Consider the following 15,610-nt stretch of genomic DNA (forward strand, 5'->3'; position numbering starts at 1 on the left):
TCAATAATAGTATTTACATGGCACTGAAACACTCCGTTCTCATGCAAAGAGACGTTTAAAAAAACCTTAATGACTTAAGTGATTAATTTGGACTAATGGCACTTGACTGTCAGATCATGCTTTGAATGACCTCGAACTGCAGCAGTAGCTGTTGTTCTCCTCAGGGAGCTGGGCAGGAGGAGTACAGGTCAGAGGAAGGGTTTCCTATGGGAGCTGGCCTGCCAGTCTGCTCTCCAGAGTCTGCCCAGAGGAGCTCAGCACTGAAACGCCCCAGTTTAGCTGGAGTATATTTTGTTTGTCTTAGCAGAACATTCAGCAAAAAGTGACAACATTTAATCCCATCTGCTGTATTGAGGAACTTGTATATTGGAATCACCTTCAAAAAAAGCTGGAATTAACCAGTTTGTGTTCAGTCAGCTGAAGAAATACAGTGCAGCTCCTTATTAAGACTTCATAAGATGACTGATGTATTATACCTGAATAGATGAACACATGCCCTCTAAAGTAAAATGTTGTTAGCAATGGGTCATTGTTTTCATTTAAGCAATCTGTTGGACAAGATGAATTCCCCTGTCTCTTTACAGAACACTTCAGTGTATTTTTATAAGTTTGCTTTCATTTTCAGAAAACTTTGTTCTCTACTAGTAATATAAGCAAAAAAACTACCTTAATTTATTGAATTAATATTGTTTAGCAGGACACCAGTGGTAAAATGTTCCTGTGTCAGTTGAAGAGAAGAAAATATAATTATGGCTTTGGTTTAACATTCTGTGCAAGGAGTATAAGGAGTTAGGGATGAAAAGTTGCTTATTTGTCACATGGCCCCACCTGCTATGCAGTCCAGTGGGAAAGGCATATCCAGCCTCATCAAATGCTGATGATTTAAACATATTTCTTGTACAGTAATATTACAAAAAATCATCTTGGTCAGGAAATAAAAGGAAGAAAGCTGTGAAATAAGATTTTTTTGCCAGCTTTTATTCCACACCTTCCCTTGGGAAAAAGCCAAAACAGGAACAGCAAATTGGATGGATGCGCTGTTAATAAAAATTGAAGTGTCAGATGCAGATAGACGAGGCTGGGAACAAAACACTTTAAGAGTTTGAGAAGCAATGATACACAGTATTACACAATTCATTTTGTTTTAATAAACAATGTATTTGTAGTACTGGAGGTATGATAATTAAAGGAGATTTTTGGATTGGGAAATGTTGGCTACTCTTTAAGGTTGATAACTACATTCTCCAGCTTCAATTTAAAAATGAGATCTGTCTCTATATCTTAGAGATTCCAAGGTGCCAAATACTCAACATTGAAGGGATGGTCAAGTGTGATCTGTTGAAGGATGTCAGCCACAGTACCACATTAGTGAGCCTAAATCTATGCAGCACCTGTGGATTAGCAATGGGAAATAGGGTACATATGGATATCTACAAGCTGAAGAGATTTCTGTTAGAAAAGCTTTGCAATATTTGGAGCAAAAAGGTGGTAGATGAAAATTCTTCCTGAAGAATGGGGTATATTTGTAGATGCATCCTGCTTTTGCTTTTTCTTTTGTGGAAGTCTTTGATGCAAGGACAATTTTACATAGTATCCCAGTGATTCATTTAAATTGCAGGTCTTGTTAACTTGGTCATGGCCACATGACACAAATACAATTATTTTAGTATACTTAATGATTGCATAGGATCCAAAAGTGGCACAGGATAGAGCCCAGTTTTACATAGTCACCTTTAAAATTAGCCACATAGGTCATTAGGATGCTGTGCTGTGAGTTTAGTAGTGCTGGCCATTCTGTCTTTCTACATAGTGCACATAACATTCACAAATGTGTTACATTGTGTGTTTGTAAGGCTAATCAATAGTGCATTGTGTTCCACCACAGTTCAATAGTAGCTTTTAGAGGTTTTGCCACTGGTACTTTAATATACTTAACTGTGAAATTTCCTTTTAACACTATTTTATATATTGGAAAGAGAAAGGGGTGTTTATTTTCATTTTCAGTATATGTCCTCCTTAAATTTCTATGTAAAATAAAAACACAAACCTTTTTAGTCTAGATACTATTTTAAACCCTTTATCTCTATACCTTAATAATTTAGAAGACAAAATTTAAAACCTGCTTTTTTTTGTAAAGGTCTTCAGGTATAAAATGTTTGCTTCAGAGAAAAACTGTATCATTATAATCACTCCCTTCTGCACTGTGATGACTTCTTTCTTACAGAAGAAACCTGTGAAAGCTCTGAAAGGGTAGACCTGCTTGATTGGGGTTTGCTAACAGTTTATACCCTGGATTTCATTTGATTAAGTTTCATGATGAACTCCTGGTTGCCTATTTGTCCTTTGATATCCAGATCCCTTACAGTTGCACCATTCTATAGGTTCTATATACTACCTTTTTAGAAACTACCAAATAGCCATATTACCTATATTTTAATTTACATATCTTCGGCAATGTAACTTTGGGTTCTTCCACCTTGACTACTACATTCCAAGTTACCCTGAAAATTACAGAGTGCACAGGCTTCTAATGTGTGTGGTTACAGCTGGGAAATCAGGAGAGTTTAGAAGCTCTATAATTACAAACTCTATGTTTATGTGGGTGCAGTCCTTCTGATCCACCACATCATGGTGTTCTCCTGTCACTGCTGCAGTTCTGAGTAGCGTATCTGCATGAAGATACATAGAAAACTGTGTACGCATAATTCAAAACAATCCAGCACAGCACGAAGAGATCTTTAAACCAGTAACATGAGATCTGCTGACCTTTCTGAGAGAAATGTGATGGGGCTTTGCTTGAACAGATGTCTAGCTACGAAGTGGGAGCGTGACACCATCAGTCATTTTTAGCGAATGTAATGCCTCTGCCTCTTCTGGCCAGGGTTTGTGACTGTGATCAGTGGAAGCGTCTGGGTGGTAGAGTGTTTTGGCTAGGTTTTTTTTACAATTACTAGGCAACAGTTTATATATTTGCTCAGTTATAGAAATGATGCAATAGGCAGTCAGAAGGATGTGAGTAATATATTTTTTCTGAACGCCCTCAACCTTATTGACAGTAGTTTTAGAATGGAAGTGTAGCACTGTATATCAAACTAAGGATAAGTGATGGGAGCATAAAATGTTATTCTTTCTAAATGACCCACGAAAGCCTTTGAAAGTCTTCAGAGTTGGCTACTTATCCCCAAAGGAGCACTGGGACACCAGTCCCCAAAGCTGTTTTGGCAGGAAGTATAGGGTTCACATTTAAGTAATGTACTAATATTATGCTGAAATAGATTTATATTCTTGGTTGACTTATGTCATAGTCAGGCACTCCACATTCGTCATCTACATGAATTCACGTGTCTTCTTTTTCCCTTTTTATCTTTAAATGTGACCACTGGAAAATTAATTTCTCTGGGGTATGCATCATTGTGTGCCTGTTTCCTTTTGATCTAATGCAGGCTTAATAATTATCTCTGTTTTTACAGGGCCATGACATAACCTCTCTGTCTTTGTGTACATACATTATATGTTGTACCTGCCACTATATGATGTACCGCCTTTCTTTCTCACTCCCCCTTCACCAGGATCTGTTGCTTCCCCCTTGTTCCAATGCTCTGGACTGTGGGTAACACTGCTATTTAAGTCAGCTCAGGGTAAAAAGACAGGAAAGAGAGATATCACCAAGACTGGTAGTTGTTGGGAGGTGTGAAAAAGAAGAGGCAGCATGCGCATCTGGTGGTCACACCTAAGATCAGCAAGCTGACTTTCTTATGCCTCTAATTGCCTAAGATCAGAATAAGGCTTCAAAATAGTCCCTGGTGTTCCTTGTAAAATAGAAAATTGTAGCTATTATAGAACTAACAAAGGTGTCTTACGATTTCTTGTGGCCTAGAGGCGACTGCCAAGTCCTCTTTTGTGGAGTTCAGTAGTGGTTTTACAAGGTTTTGAAGCAAATTTCACCTGTACCATCCACTCCTCTTGCTTGTCTTCTTGTCCATGTACCACATGTGGACCATAGGGCCAAAGCATATAGCAAGGTATTTTATCTGCACTGCAGCTCATGCTTTCAAAAACTTGGCTAATGAAAGCATCACTATCACCAAGCGAGGCAACTGCAGAGAACTTTCCCTGCAAATGTGCATTTTTTCTTTATAATTTGCATTTTTGTTTTTGAATTGTTACTAGTTATCCCATTGTGCCTTGTTATAGCTCCTTCTCTTTAATCTATATTGTCTTTATATTAGTGGTGAAAATAGTTTATATTTTTATTGTACTTTCTGCTTTTGTCTTTCCCCGTCTGTTTTTGCTGTCAGCTTAAAATTATTAACATATCTACAGTTGTCCTAGGTATTTCAAAGCTCTAATTTGATAGCAGGCATCAGGCCTGTTCATTTTTGCTTTATGCTTCCACAAAGTTCTACTTTGATTGTCAACAATTTCAAATAACGGGTAGGAGTAAAAGTCTGTAAAAGGATTTTATTATTCAGAGCACTGTCATAATAGTAGTTTTCAGTAATGGAATAAATGGGCAGCTCTTAAAATACTTATTATTAATGCTGTAGAATGGTTTACAGAAGGTGGAAGCAGTGTTTCTTTAGGGGGAGTAGCCCTATCCATAAAAATTGCAGTTCCCGTAAGCCAAAACCCTTGTATGATACTTTCCTGAAGCCACTAATTATCAGAGATGATGGAAATTGAAATCTCTACTGTGGGTGGGATGCAGACAGAAAGTTCTGTGTAATGTTGCTCATCCTTCCAGCTGGGTTCCTGCAGTGAGCTCTCTGAGTTATGTTATGGTTTTATTTGCACCCTGTGTCGTGGGCAAATATCTGCATTCAGTGACTTGCATGGCTGGGAAATTGCAAAAGTCACCTAGTCCAAGACACAGGGCTCTGTGCATTTCAGGGCATTTTGGGCACACTGTTTTAAACAGCTCATTGTTTATTTTCCTCAAAGGGGAGGAAAAATCCCTCACCCTGACTATTTTGTAGTGTAAGAGGAAATCACATCACTGCAACACCATAAATACTATAATGCAGTCAGGAACAGGGCACCAGTTTTGGGGTTCGGACTTTAATGAGCCTTACCCCGTGGCTGAAACCGCTGTTTCATGCAGGTGGCGATGCCCGGGCAGTGTGGCTGTGTCCCCGCCGTGTCCCCCCCGCCCCTCCCGTCCCTGGCTGGTCCCCGCGGTTGTGCCACCCCCTCGTGGCGAACGAGGACAGCCGGGAGGGAAGGGTCTCCGCGGAGCATTTCTGAGCGAAATTGTGCTTTTTTACAAAAGCGAGGCTTCAGAGACCGCGTGTAGCTGATAGGACTTGCGAGTTGATCTGACCGTCTGTGTGTCCCCTGGTGGCTGTGCACCGACCCATGTACAGTCATTTTTTCATAATGCGGATTTTTATTTATCTTGCAATTCAATCTACTTGTGACAAAACGTTTACTATTAATGCATTAGACATGTAATGGGTTATAAATCTCAGTGAAATGACCAGAGTTGCTCATGGCTGGCTTGCGTTCACTGTGATCAAAGCTGTGTGTACTCAGCAGTGTGTTTTGCGAAAAGTAACTCAATAAAGCTGGTGTAGAATTGTCTTCAGATTCTCAGTGTTTGTACAATGGTTTGTCCATTCTTTGTGCCAGTTTGACTTGACATGGACTGGCCTGTGCATGTCTTTATTATTATTTGTTGTTTCATAAACCACTTTTTTTGTAGATGCTCTGTTTACTCCACAAAGATGATGTGACCATTTAAGCTCAGTATTGGATAAACTCATCAGCCCCAAATGTGATAGACACATAATGCTGTCCCATGGTTTCCTGAAAATTCTTTGGTGAAGGTTTTTTTTGGGGGGGTTGTTATTTTATTAAAAGCACTGAACAGTCATAAGATAATCTTTAGAAACAGTCCTTTCAATATAATAAAAAAACCCCTAAAATTCAGTAGGAAAATTAATGTAAACATCAAGACTCCAAAAGCAATTTCTTTTTTTCTAGGTTTCATCATCATCATTTGCAGAACAAAATAAAAAATAGAAAAGAAAAAGCACAAGGATTAAATGCATAAAATGAAATGCATTAATATGTGTTGCCATCTTGTGGCAATAAAAAGTACTGTGGTATATTTTTAAAAGAAAAAATAGGATTTAAAATCAAGTTTGGGGTCAGTTGCTTGATTTAGATGACAACTGTGCCTTCAACTCAATGTCTTCATATGACAAGAATGAATAAGCAGTAATTTTTTATGGACTGAAAACTACTACTACTGAACAGATTAATTTCTTTTTATTTAAGAAGATCAAATTAGCTCAACATAAAATACAAAGAAAGAAACACAGGTTTCTCTAGCATAGCAACAGCCATTGGATTGCTAGAGGCTAAGACTTTACATGATGTTTTCAACCAATTTCAACTTCCATATGAACTGTAAACAAAGTCAGGTATTTTTGTTTGTTTTACTCAGCTGGAAAGTCACCGATTCCAGTCAAGACTACAGACCCAGAATAAATCAGTGCATTGCAGAAACACTGATGAATTTATTTGTATTTCTGCAAGAAATGTCCCACTTTAAGGAACAAAACCCTGGCAAGGTAAGCACTCCCCAGTAAGATTTACAGTAAGATTTTTTTAATAAAAAGGTGAGAAAGATTTAGAAAAAAAAACAAGTGAACAAGAAAAAAAAAAAAGGTACATTCTGACACATTCAGTAATGAGTTTCTGCTTCTTTTTGCTGTGAAGAATATGAATAGGTAGTCAGTGGGAAAATCTGTTCACAGTAAAGTTTATAAAGCAATACAGTCCATCCCCTTACAGCTGTTGGAACTTCACCAGTTATTCCATGGACTTTTTAAAGAAATTGAAAACACCATAATTTAATAAAAACTTGAAAAAGCAAAGAATAGGCATGTTCCTAAACATAAACTTTTTTTTTTCCTCAAATAATTGTAGTTTTCAGGAATAGCTGCATGAAGAGAGTTCCTCATACTTCATTGTGGCAATTTTTCTTCTATACACTAATACTTGGTGATTTCCCCTTTTTTTTTACTGGAAAGAATGAGCTGGAGAACCCAGCTCATGAAGAGGCAAGACAAGAGTAAGGCTTTTATTTTCCTCCAGGTTGGAAGAATATAATTATTTACTTCTAGTCAAACATGAAGCAGTTTTTTTTTTCCCAAAGAGAAATATAGATAAAATAAATGTATATTATGATGATAATAGATTACATTTTTATATTTGTATTGCTAAATACAAGTTAAAAGAAGACTCTTTTTTTAATCTCTCTTAATTTTGCCAGAAAATCTTTCCTGAAAACAGGCCATTCAGAATTAGCAAACAGAACATATATAGCACCACACTCAAATATTAGCAGTTTAGACTGAAAATACAGATTAGCAACTGGATGAAAAAAAAAAAAGAAAATTATAGAAGAATTAAAATTATCTAGAAAAAATAAATAAATTATATAAAGAGCAGTTGTCTATTTGGACAATAAAGTCATACTTAAAAGAAGTTTATAGTGAAGTAAGGAGATGTGGTATCACTAATGTGGTAACATGACAGTAACTGTATGTTAAGAGATATCTGATACTAGTTTAGAAAATGCAATTTTGATAGCATGTTTTCCCTTCTTTTCCCTGACCTCATTCTCTAAGCCATGCCATTATTTTACTGCTATAATTAGAAGCAAATTAGGCAGTAATGCTGTGTGCAAAATTTCTTTGAATTAACCATATTATTGCAATTCAGCTCCAAAAGCAAATGGTTCCTTTCTGCAAACTTTCAACAGATCAGTTGAGCACTGTGCAGCGGTGAAAAAATGCACTGCTATGTCTCAGTCACCACAAAGGCCAAATCTCAAATTTTATATTGAAAATTCGGCTCAGCCTTGTCATTAACAGGGGTGCTAGAGCAGCCAACAAGCATCAAGAGATTGCTTGCCAGCATATGAGAGAAAAGAGTTTCACAAAGTAATACAACAGGAGAGAGAGCTGTAGCTGGAGGAAGGATGTTTTGCTTTTGTACACATGCAGCAAGCATGCATTGTAATATTGCAATTAGTGAGTTGGGTTTTTTCCTGCATATAAATTATCTAGCCTATTTTCACGCAATGAGGGTATAATTTCTAATAACTTTAACAATAAACATGAGTTTGTTAAATCTTTACAGTAAATGAATAAAAATAGCATGTTTTTATGGTAGAAGAGGGGATGCATCCGTAATTATCCAAAATGGACTGTTTGAGGCTTATTTTCACCAGAAGTGTTAAAAGTAATTCCCAGTTTTAAAAAACAAACTTCAATTTTGCACTGCATTCTAGATTTCATAGCATGCAACATCTTCCTTTTGCAAAATGACCTAATCATTTAAGTGAAAGTGTTAATTGTGTATTTTAATGTTTTTGCCAGTTTTGCCTACTAGTCTGCAGCATATGTACATTTTTCACTGTCTTGGGAAGTTACATTCCTGGAGTTGTCCTCTCCTATGTCTTGTGTAAGTATGGTCTCTTTTCCTGTCATGATTTGTGTATGTGTGTAGTGTTCATTATTTGGTCTCTGCGTAGGGACTATTTATTTATTTATTTATATACCTGTTTATGCACTCATGCAAGTTTGCAGAAGACACCAATCTCTGTGGTGCAGTTGACAAGTCTGAGGGACAGGATGCCATCCAGAGGGACCTGGATGAGCTCGAGAAATGGGCCGGCCTATGGGAATCTCATGAGATTTAACGAGACCAAGTGCAAGGTGCTGCTCCTGGGTTGGGGGTAAACCCTGGTATCAACCCAGGCTGGAGGATGAACAGATCCAGAGCAGCCCTGCTCAGAAGGACTTGGGGATGCTGGTGCATGAGAGGTTAGACATGACCCAGCCATGTGCACTCACAGCCCAAAGAGCCAAACATGTCCTGGGCTGCATCTAGAGCAGTGTGGCCAACAGGGGAGGGAGGGAGGGGATTCTGCTCCTCTACTCTGCTCTGGTGACACCCCACCTGGAGTCCTGGGAGTATCCAGCACAGGAAGGACATGGACCTGTTGAGTCCAAAGGAGAGGACATGGAGATTATCAGAGGGCCCTAGCACCTCTCCTATGAAAATAGGCTGAGCAAGTTGGGGATGTTCAGCCTGGAGAAGAGAACACTCTGGGGAGAGGCCTTTCCGTTCCTAAAGAGAGCTTTTAAGAAAGCTGGGGACAAACATTTGAGCACTGCCTGCTGCAATAGCACAAGAGGTGATGGTTTTAAACTGAAGGAGGGTCAATTTAGGTTAGATATAAGAAAGAATTTGTTTACAATTTTTTGTCTCGTGGAAGTCGGCTTACAAGTTTTTTCATCATGTTGATTCTGGCACAATGTTGCACAGTCACTTTCGTCAAGTTGAGATATCAAAATCAGACTAAGTCAAGGTATTGATAGATATAATGACCATAAATCATGTCTTACTGATAATAAAAATATATCAGTTGGTATGTATATAATGGTATTTTCTGTGATGAGTAGGAATGGCTTCTGAAAATTGGGTTTACCTTAATAGTGTCTGACATGGGTATTTCACAATGTATTTTTATGTAAAACTAACTATGTTATGTAAAGTTAGTAGTTATCTTATGCAAAGCATTGTTTAAGCTTTTTGAGTAACTTCTTGTACAGCAATATTTCAATACCATTTTTTTCTCTGTCTTCATTTTTATCACAGTATTGTGTGCCTTTTTATGTCCCTTCCTTAAGTGCAATGAACTTGGACAGAAACTGTGCAGCAAAATAAAGGCTGTTCTGATGAAACTAGATTTTGGAATTGTGGAATATATCAACCAGAAGAAAAAAGAAATATCTGGTGAGTAGTTAATTATAGTCCCATATATTATTATATAATTTTATTGTATTTCTGTATGCAGAGCATTTTATTTACCTTGCAGAAAGTTTAGTTTCTCCTGAGAAGCCAACTGTAGAGATATTTCTGCTTTGAACCTGGTTACTGTTATGAGCTTTATAAGGAGGGACAACGTATGTCAAATATCTGGGTATGATAATAAGAAAATTATTACTTCATGGAAAGAAACAAGGCAAGCTCTTTGTATGTGATTAGATGTACTGCTTGTAAGTTTTCAGAAAAAAACCTGCTTGCTGTAAGCTTGCAATGCTTATCTCTCTTTAGATAAGGCAAACTTACCCAGCAGAGAGACTCACTCAAGAGTCTCAAAGTAAGTACATAACAGAATTTTCAGTAAGAGACCAAGCTCTGTTCCTGTATCTAAATCTGCCTTGGTTTTACTCCCTCCATCAAAAAAAAAAATTGTTTTCTTCTCCAAATATTCCAAAAGCATATAAGAATTGCCACAGGATAGCAGCTACAAATTAATCTGAGTTTCTATGTGGAAAGGGGAGAAATCAATTTAAAACAAAGTCTCGCATATCTCACCCAGTATCTTTCTAATACTGAAAACTTAGATTTTAAATAGTAAAGCTATTTCAAGGAAAATCTGTATATGAACAGTGTTAGTTTGTTTCTTGTGCATGCTCCAGTTTTGGTAATTAAACCTTTGCAGTGTAAACCCACTATTTGCAGGTAGCCTACCCTTTTAAATTAGTGCTACATCAGTCGACTTAATATCTGCTTTAAAACATGCATTTCTTGTAACCATTATACAATTCATTATACAATGTGCTGTTACTAGACCCAAGGAGAACCACCATGTGTCTTTTCCCCTTCTCTTATATGTAAGGTGATAGTAATTGAAAATAAGGAATAATGCATTGGAAATTTTCTCTCATGCATTATTCTACTTGTTCAGTTTTTAAGTGAAACTGGCAGAGAAAAAGATCAGACTATAGTTTAATAAACTTCATAAGCACTGGGAAAATGGTTGAGGTTAGATGTGTTCTTTCCTGCATTTCATCCTTCCGTTTAATTTAACACAGACAAGTTCTCTACCTTGCTTTGCCTCTTGTGTTCACCACATGGGCTCACAAACCTTGTGTTGGCACAAGAGAGGAAAGAGCAAGTTGCAGGATGAAGCAATCAAGAACACTTTGACTGTGTTTTTCATTTTATATTGGTTTAAAAGATTCTCAGACAGAGGAGGCAAAATTTGTATCTCTGCTTATCTGTAAAGAGCAACATTCTACCAGACTTCAGAGGATGCTTTGTATGCATATTTGCATATGACTGTGAATGCAGGGTAGCTGGATGTTGGTAGAAGAAGGGGTTTGTGAATGAAGATTACATGCAATTATCAAGAAAATTGTACGTACTCATGTAAAAGTAATGTGGTGGGATAACTACACAGCCTGTTCTAACAACACATTACACCTGTGCATTTTACCAGCAGTGTAGTCTAAAAGAGAGACATCTATTTGCCAGGGCAGATAACATTCTAGTGAGCAACAGAAACTCCTGAAGGAAGTACAGTGCAGGTAAATAGATCTACTGGAATATATTCAGAATAACATTCTTTCTGCCACTGTGGTTGCTGTATTTTGATAAGCAGCCAGTCTCTCAGTCAGGCTTGTTTCCCTGGTAGCATAGCACATAAAGGATGTACTGTGTCAGCAGGTGGAGAGTTATTGTGCTGCACAAGCTGTGTGACAGAGAACACACACTGAACCTGGAAATCCATTGTCATGAGTAGGATAAAAAATATATCTTTTTTCTTTCAGAAACAGCAAAAACAAAACCCACAGAAGATGACAGTGAATTAGACATATCAGCTCTGTGTCCTAAGGTGACTTTTTTCAGTCAGCCCTGTCTTGCTTTTAAAATCTAAATAGATAATGGGAGGCTATCTAGATTGCTGTCTCTGTTCTTCTGTGGAAGACTTTGCCCTCCCCAGGAGGCTGTTTTCCTGAACTAAGCAGTATGTTTTAGAAGTGATTCGCAGTCTCCACCTTTAGCCTTATACTAATCAACCTACTGCATTTGTGACTTCTGGCCTTCAAGGTAATGGTTTCATTGCCCTACTGAGCTAAGAATATGTTTATTTTGTATTGGCTGTAGAATGATTACATTAATATTTAAAAGCAAAGGTGGTTACTTTTATTTCCAATACTAAAATTGCAGTTGATTTTTATCAAATGAAAATACAAACGGGAAACATTAATAGAAAACTGTAGTGGTTCTATGTAATTTGTCAGATATTTTTGTAAACACTTGTCTAATAATTTTCAATGATGGTGCAAATAGGTATGTTATCTATAAAATCTTTCTAGATATGTATGAGAACACTCAAATTTCTCATTTTTCTTCTAGTATTCTAAATGACTGTATGGCAAAGCTTTTTCTGTTATAATCAGAATACCAGTTGATATTTAAAAAATCATCTTAATAGGAATTATTATGCAGTATTTGATCAGTAGTGTATAAAGCCTGACTTCAACAGGGATTTCTTTGGAAGTAGTTTTGTGCTGGGGGAAAAAAAATATCCCATGGGATAAAAATTTGTAGCTGGCATAACTAAATATTGTTCAATAAATTGGTAAAGGATAATGATATTTTTGTTCTGCTAATTTTTGATGTCTTATAGATATTGGGCTGGTTTTACTGGTTCAAGTTTACTCATTTTGTTACATTAAGCCATTTTGTATTTGCAGGCTCATTTTGCTTTCATTACAGTAACTGGAATTTTCAATGCTTCTTTAGTATAATACAGCCTTTAGTTATTACAAAGAGGGATGCTTCTAAGCATTGTATAGTATTTTCATGTTTCTTCAATTAAGGCTTGAATAGGAGGTGCTTTATGTTGCTAGGGATTTTTTTTTCAGTCTCTAAGCACTGGCTTTCTGTAGTGTGATTTTAAAAAAATTATAATAATACCACGTATGGGACTGTTTTCTGTGTAGGTTAGTCCTGCAATTGTTGCCAAAGAACTGTCAGTGTCTGACACAGATGTCTCAGAAGTATCCTGGACTGATAATGGGACCTTTAACTTATCCGAGGGGTATTCTCCACAGACAGACACATCTGATGGTATGTAACAGCTTCATCTATATCACCACTGGATTCCAGACATGCAGGTTACCTCAAAATTATTAGACAATTTGAGGACAGAAGGTTTTGGGGCTGTTACTTTTCCCTGTGAAATTAATTTAAGGTTAATCTTAGTGTTTTGTATAGTTTTGGATACATCTTGTGTAAGAACTGTCTTCATCTTAAAAATGTTAAAGTACATCAGCAAGTGTCTAAAATAAATAAGTAGCACCTGGTAAAACCCAACACATTCAATACATGCCAGGTGTAGCACTCTCTTCTACCAAACCTTTTAAGCAAATAAACCTTTTAAAATTACTACTATTGCTTTTGTGGGTAAGCTAAGCAAATAAAAGCTGAGAAAGAAACAGTGAATACACTGACTTGTTAAACAGCCAATTAAAGAAAGTCTTATCAGGTTTTATTACTAGAAATTAAGACAGCCAGCAATGAGCCTATGAAGACTTAGACTAGAAAAGATTCTCAAGCACTTGGCTAGATCTTGACCAGAATAAAGTTCTTACTTTTTACGGACCAAGCCATCAGTAAACACTTTGCTGGAATAAAGATTAAGAACAACAGTAGTTTGATGTAATCTTACCTGTGGATCTGTTGCTCTGCTCATCTTGCATTTCTCCTAGGAAAAGTTCTTTGTAAATGGCAAGCAGGATGATACTACAGGCCAAATTAATAATTTCAGTTATTTTCCTAATATTTCAAGTTGTAAATAGGCAGCATTGTATGATCACAGGACTGTAAGCTGTAAAAAGCAATTGTCATTCATCTCATCTATCTTCCTATCTAAAGCAGGTTCAAAGCTCTTCATTAAAGCTTTATGAAGTTTCTCAGGGCTGTGACCACTTGAATTCTGAACACCTCTAGTGGTAGAGATTCAGCAACTTCCCTGGAAAGCCTTTTTCAATATTTGCTTACCCTTATGATGAAGAGGTTTTCTTCTCATAGTGAGTCAAAATTTCCCCATGTTCCAGTTTGTGTCAGTTTAGCCTGATCCTTTCACTGTGCACTAGAAGAGTCAGGCTCATCTTCTCTCTACCTTCCTATTCAGCAGTTAAACTGATTCCCCCTTTGCCGTCTTCTTTTGGGGCCAAACAAGGCCCATTCTCTCAGCATCTACATACATCCTGTTTTCTAGCCCCCTAAATAATCATGCTGGCCCTCCATGGGATTCAGTCCTGTATGCCATTGTCTGTCTAAAACTGGAGAAGTCAAAACTGGGCAAAGTACTTCAATGTATACTCTCAGTTGCTGAATAGAGGAGGAAAATCCCTTCTACTGACTTTCTGCCTTCAATTTTGCTACTAGAGCTCAGTGTGGTTGGCCTTCCTTGCTACAAGGGGATACCACTGACTTGCTGCCTACAGAGCTTTTTCTGGAAGGCTGCTTTTCTTGTTGCCCCCAGCCTGTACTGATGCACAGGTTATTCCATCTCAGATGCAAGACTTCACATTTGCTTTTGCTGAATGTCATGATGTTCCTTTTCAGCCTGTTCCTTTCTCAAGCCTGTTGAGGTCCCTTTGAAGGCATCCTGACCTCCAGAATATCAAATACATCTGCCCCACAGCAATTCCTTTCTGTCCATGAACTTGCAGAGTGCACTCCAGCCTTTAATCCAAGTCATTAATATAAACCTCAAACAGTGCTAGTTTCAGTCCCTGTGACAGACACCAATAACCAGCCTCCAGCTGTGCCTTGTGTCGCTGCTGAAGCCTTTGACCTCCACAGTCCGGCCATTTTTCCAACTACGTTACAGTTCCCTTACCCTGTTTGCTCACCAGCTTGCCTGTAAGGATCACATGGGAAACTCTATTCAAAGCCTTGCTAAGTGAAAAATAACATCAGCTCTTCTTCTCCATGGAGCATTTCAGCAGATGGGACATACAAAGAAGTGCAAGACCAAATGGGAGGCATTCAAGGACTGGCTTATCTCCTGTCAAAGCTCTGTGCATTTGGGCCACCACTCTGCATGCAGCACAACCCTTCCTCCTCACCTTCCCAGCCTGTCTTTCCTAAAGAAAATGGAGAAAATGACATGAGTAATTTTTAGGATTTATTTCCTTAACCCTTATGAATGCTCCTACAACAAGCTCCTATTGCTTGTTTTCATAGAAAGTAAGTTCAAACTGATTACTTTTTACCTTCTCATTCAAATACTTGATGAAAGTATTCACTTGTGCTGATTTAGGCTCTTACACAGGCCATGTACTCCACATGTAAAATATACACGGTATGTTTTACACATTTCTAATAACAAATACTGTGTCATTCATTAATGCAGCCATTAAAATCCAATGTTGATTACATCCTACTTTTTATCCTTTTGACAACATGAAACAATTCTGATCATCTGTAGAGTTTCCACTTTCTGTTTCCTTTTTAATACAAGCATTGGCCAAGAGAGGAAAAAGAAATTAGTCTTTACATTGGTTTTATATCTTTATTTAAATAGATAAACATTCTTTCTATTACTCCATATGCATGTTAAAAGCTTGTAACACATCCTTACATGTTTACATATTTGTAGTTTATATATATTGTGAAGAGAAATAAATTTTAGGACTTCATGTGGTTGGTATATTTAGAAATAGCTGTGTTGAAGATTTGCATGGGTTGTTTCATTACAGATAGATACCTAAAAAAGTTAGCTTTA

At 37.3% G+C, this 15,610-nt stretch overlaps 1 protein-coding gene across 1 annotated transcript in view; it reads left to right on the forward strand.

The window, feature by feature from the left end:
• Positions 1 to 15,610, forward strand: part of RETREG1 (reticulophagy regulator 1) — a 64,546-nt gene that overhangs the window by 44,461 nt on the left and 4,475 nt on the right. The window contains exons 4-8 of the mRNA XM_053996315.1: positions 6,449 to 6,575; positions 8,391 to 8,475; positions 9,676 to 9,813; positions 11,637 to 11,701; positions 12,816 to 12,942. Of these exons, the coding sequence (XP_053852290.1) occupies positions 6,449 to 6,575; positions 8,391 to 8,475; positions 9,676 to 9,813; positions 11,637 to 11,701; positions 12,816 to 12,942 (542 nt within the window). The remainder of the gene's footprint in view (positions 1 to 6,448; positions 6,576 to 8,390; positions 8,476 to 9,675; positions 9,814 to 11,636; positions 11,702 to 12,815; positions 12,943 to 15,610) is intronic.

The sequence above is a fragment of the Vidua macroura genome, chromosome 1 (genome assembly GCF_024509145.1).
Source record: "Vidua macroura isolate BioBank_ID:100142 chromosome 1, ASM2450914v1, whole genome shotgun sequence".
NCBI lineage: Eukaryota > Metazoa > Chordata > Aves > Passeriformes > Viduidae > Vidua > Vidua macroura.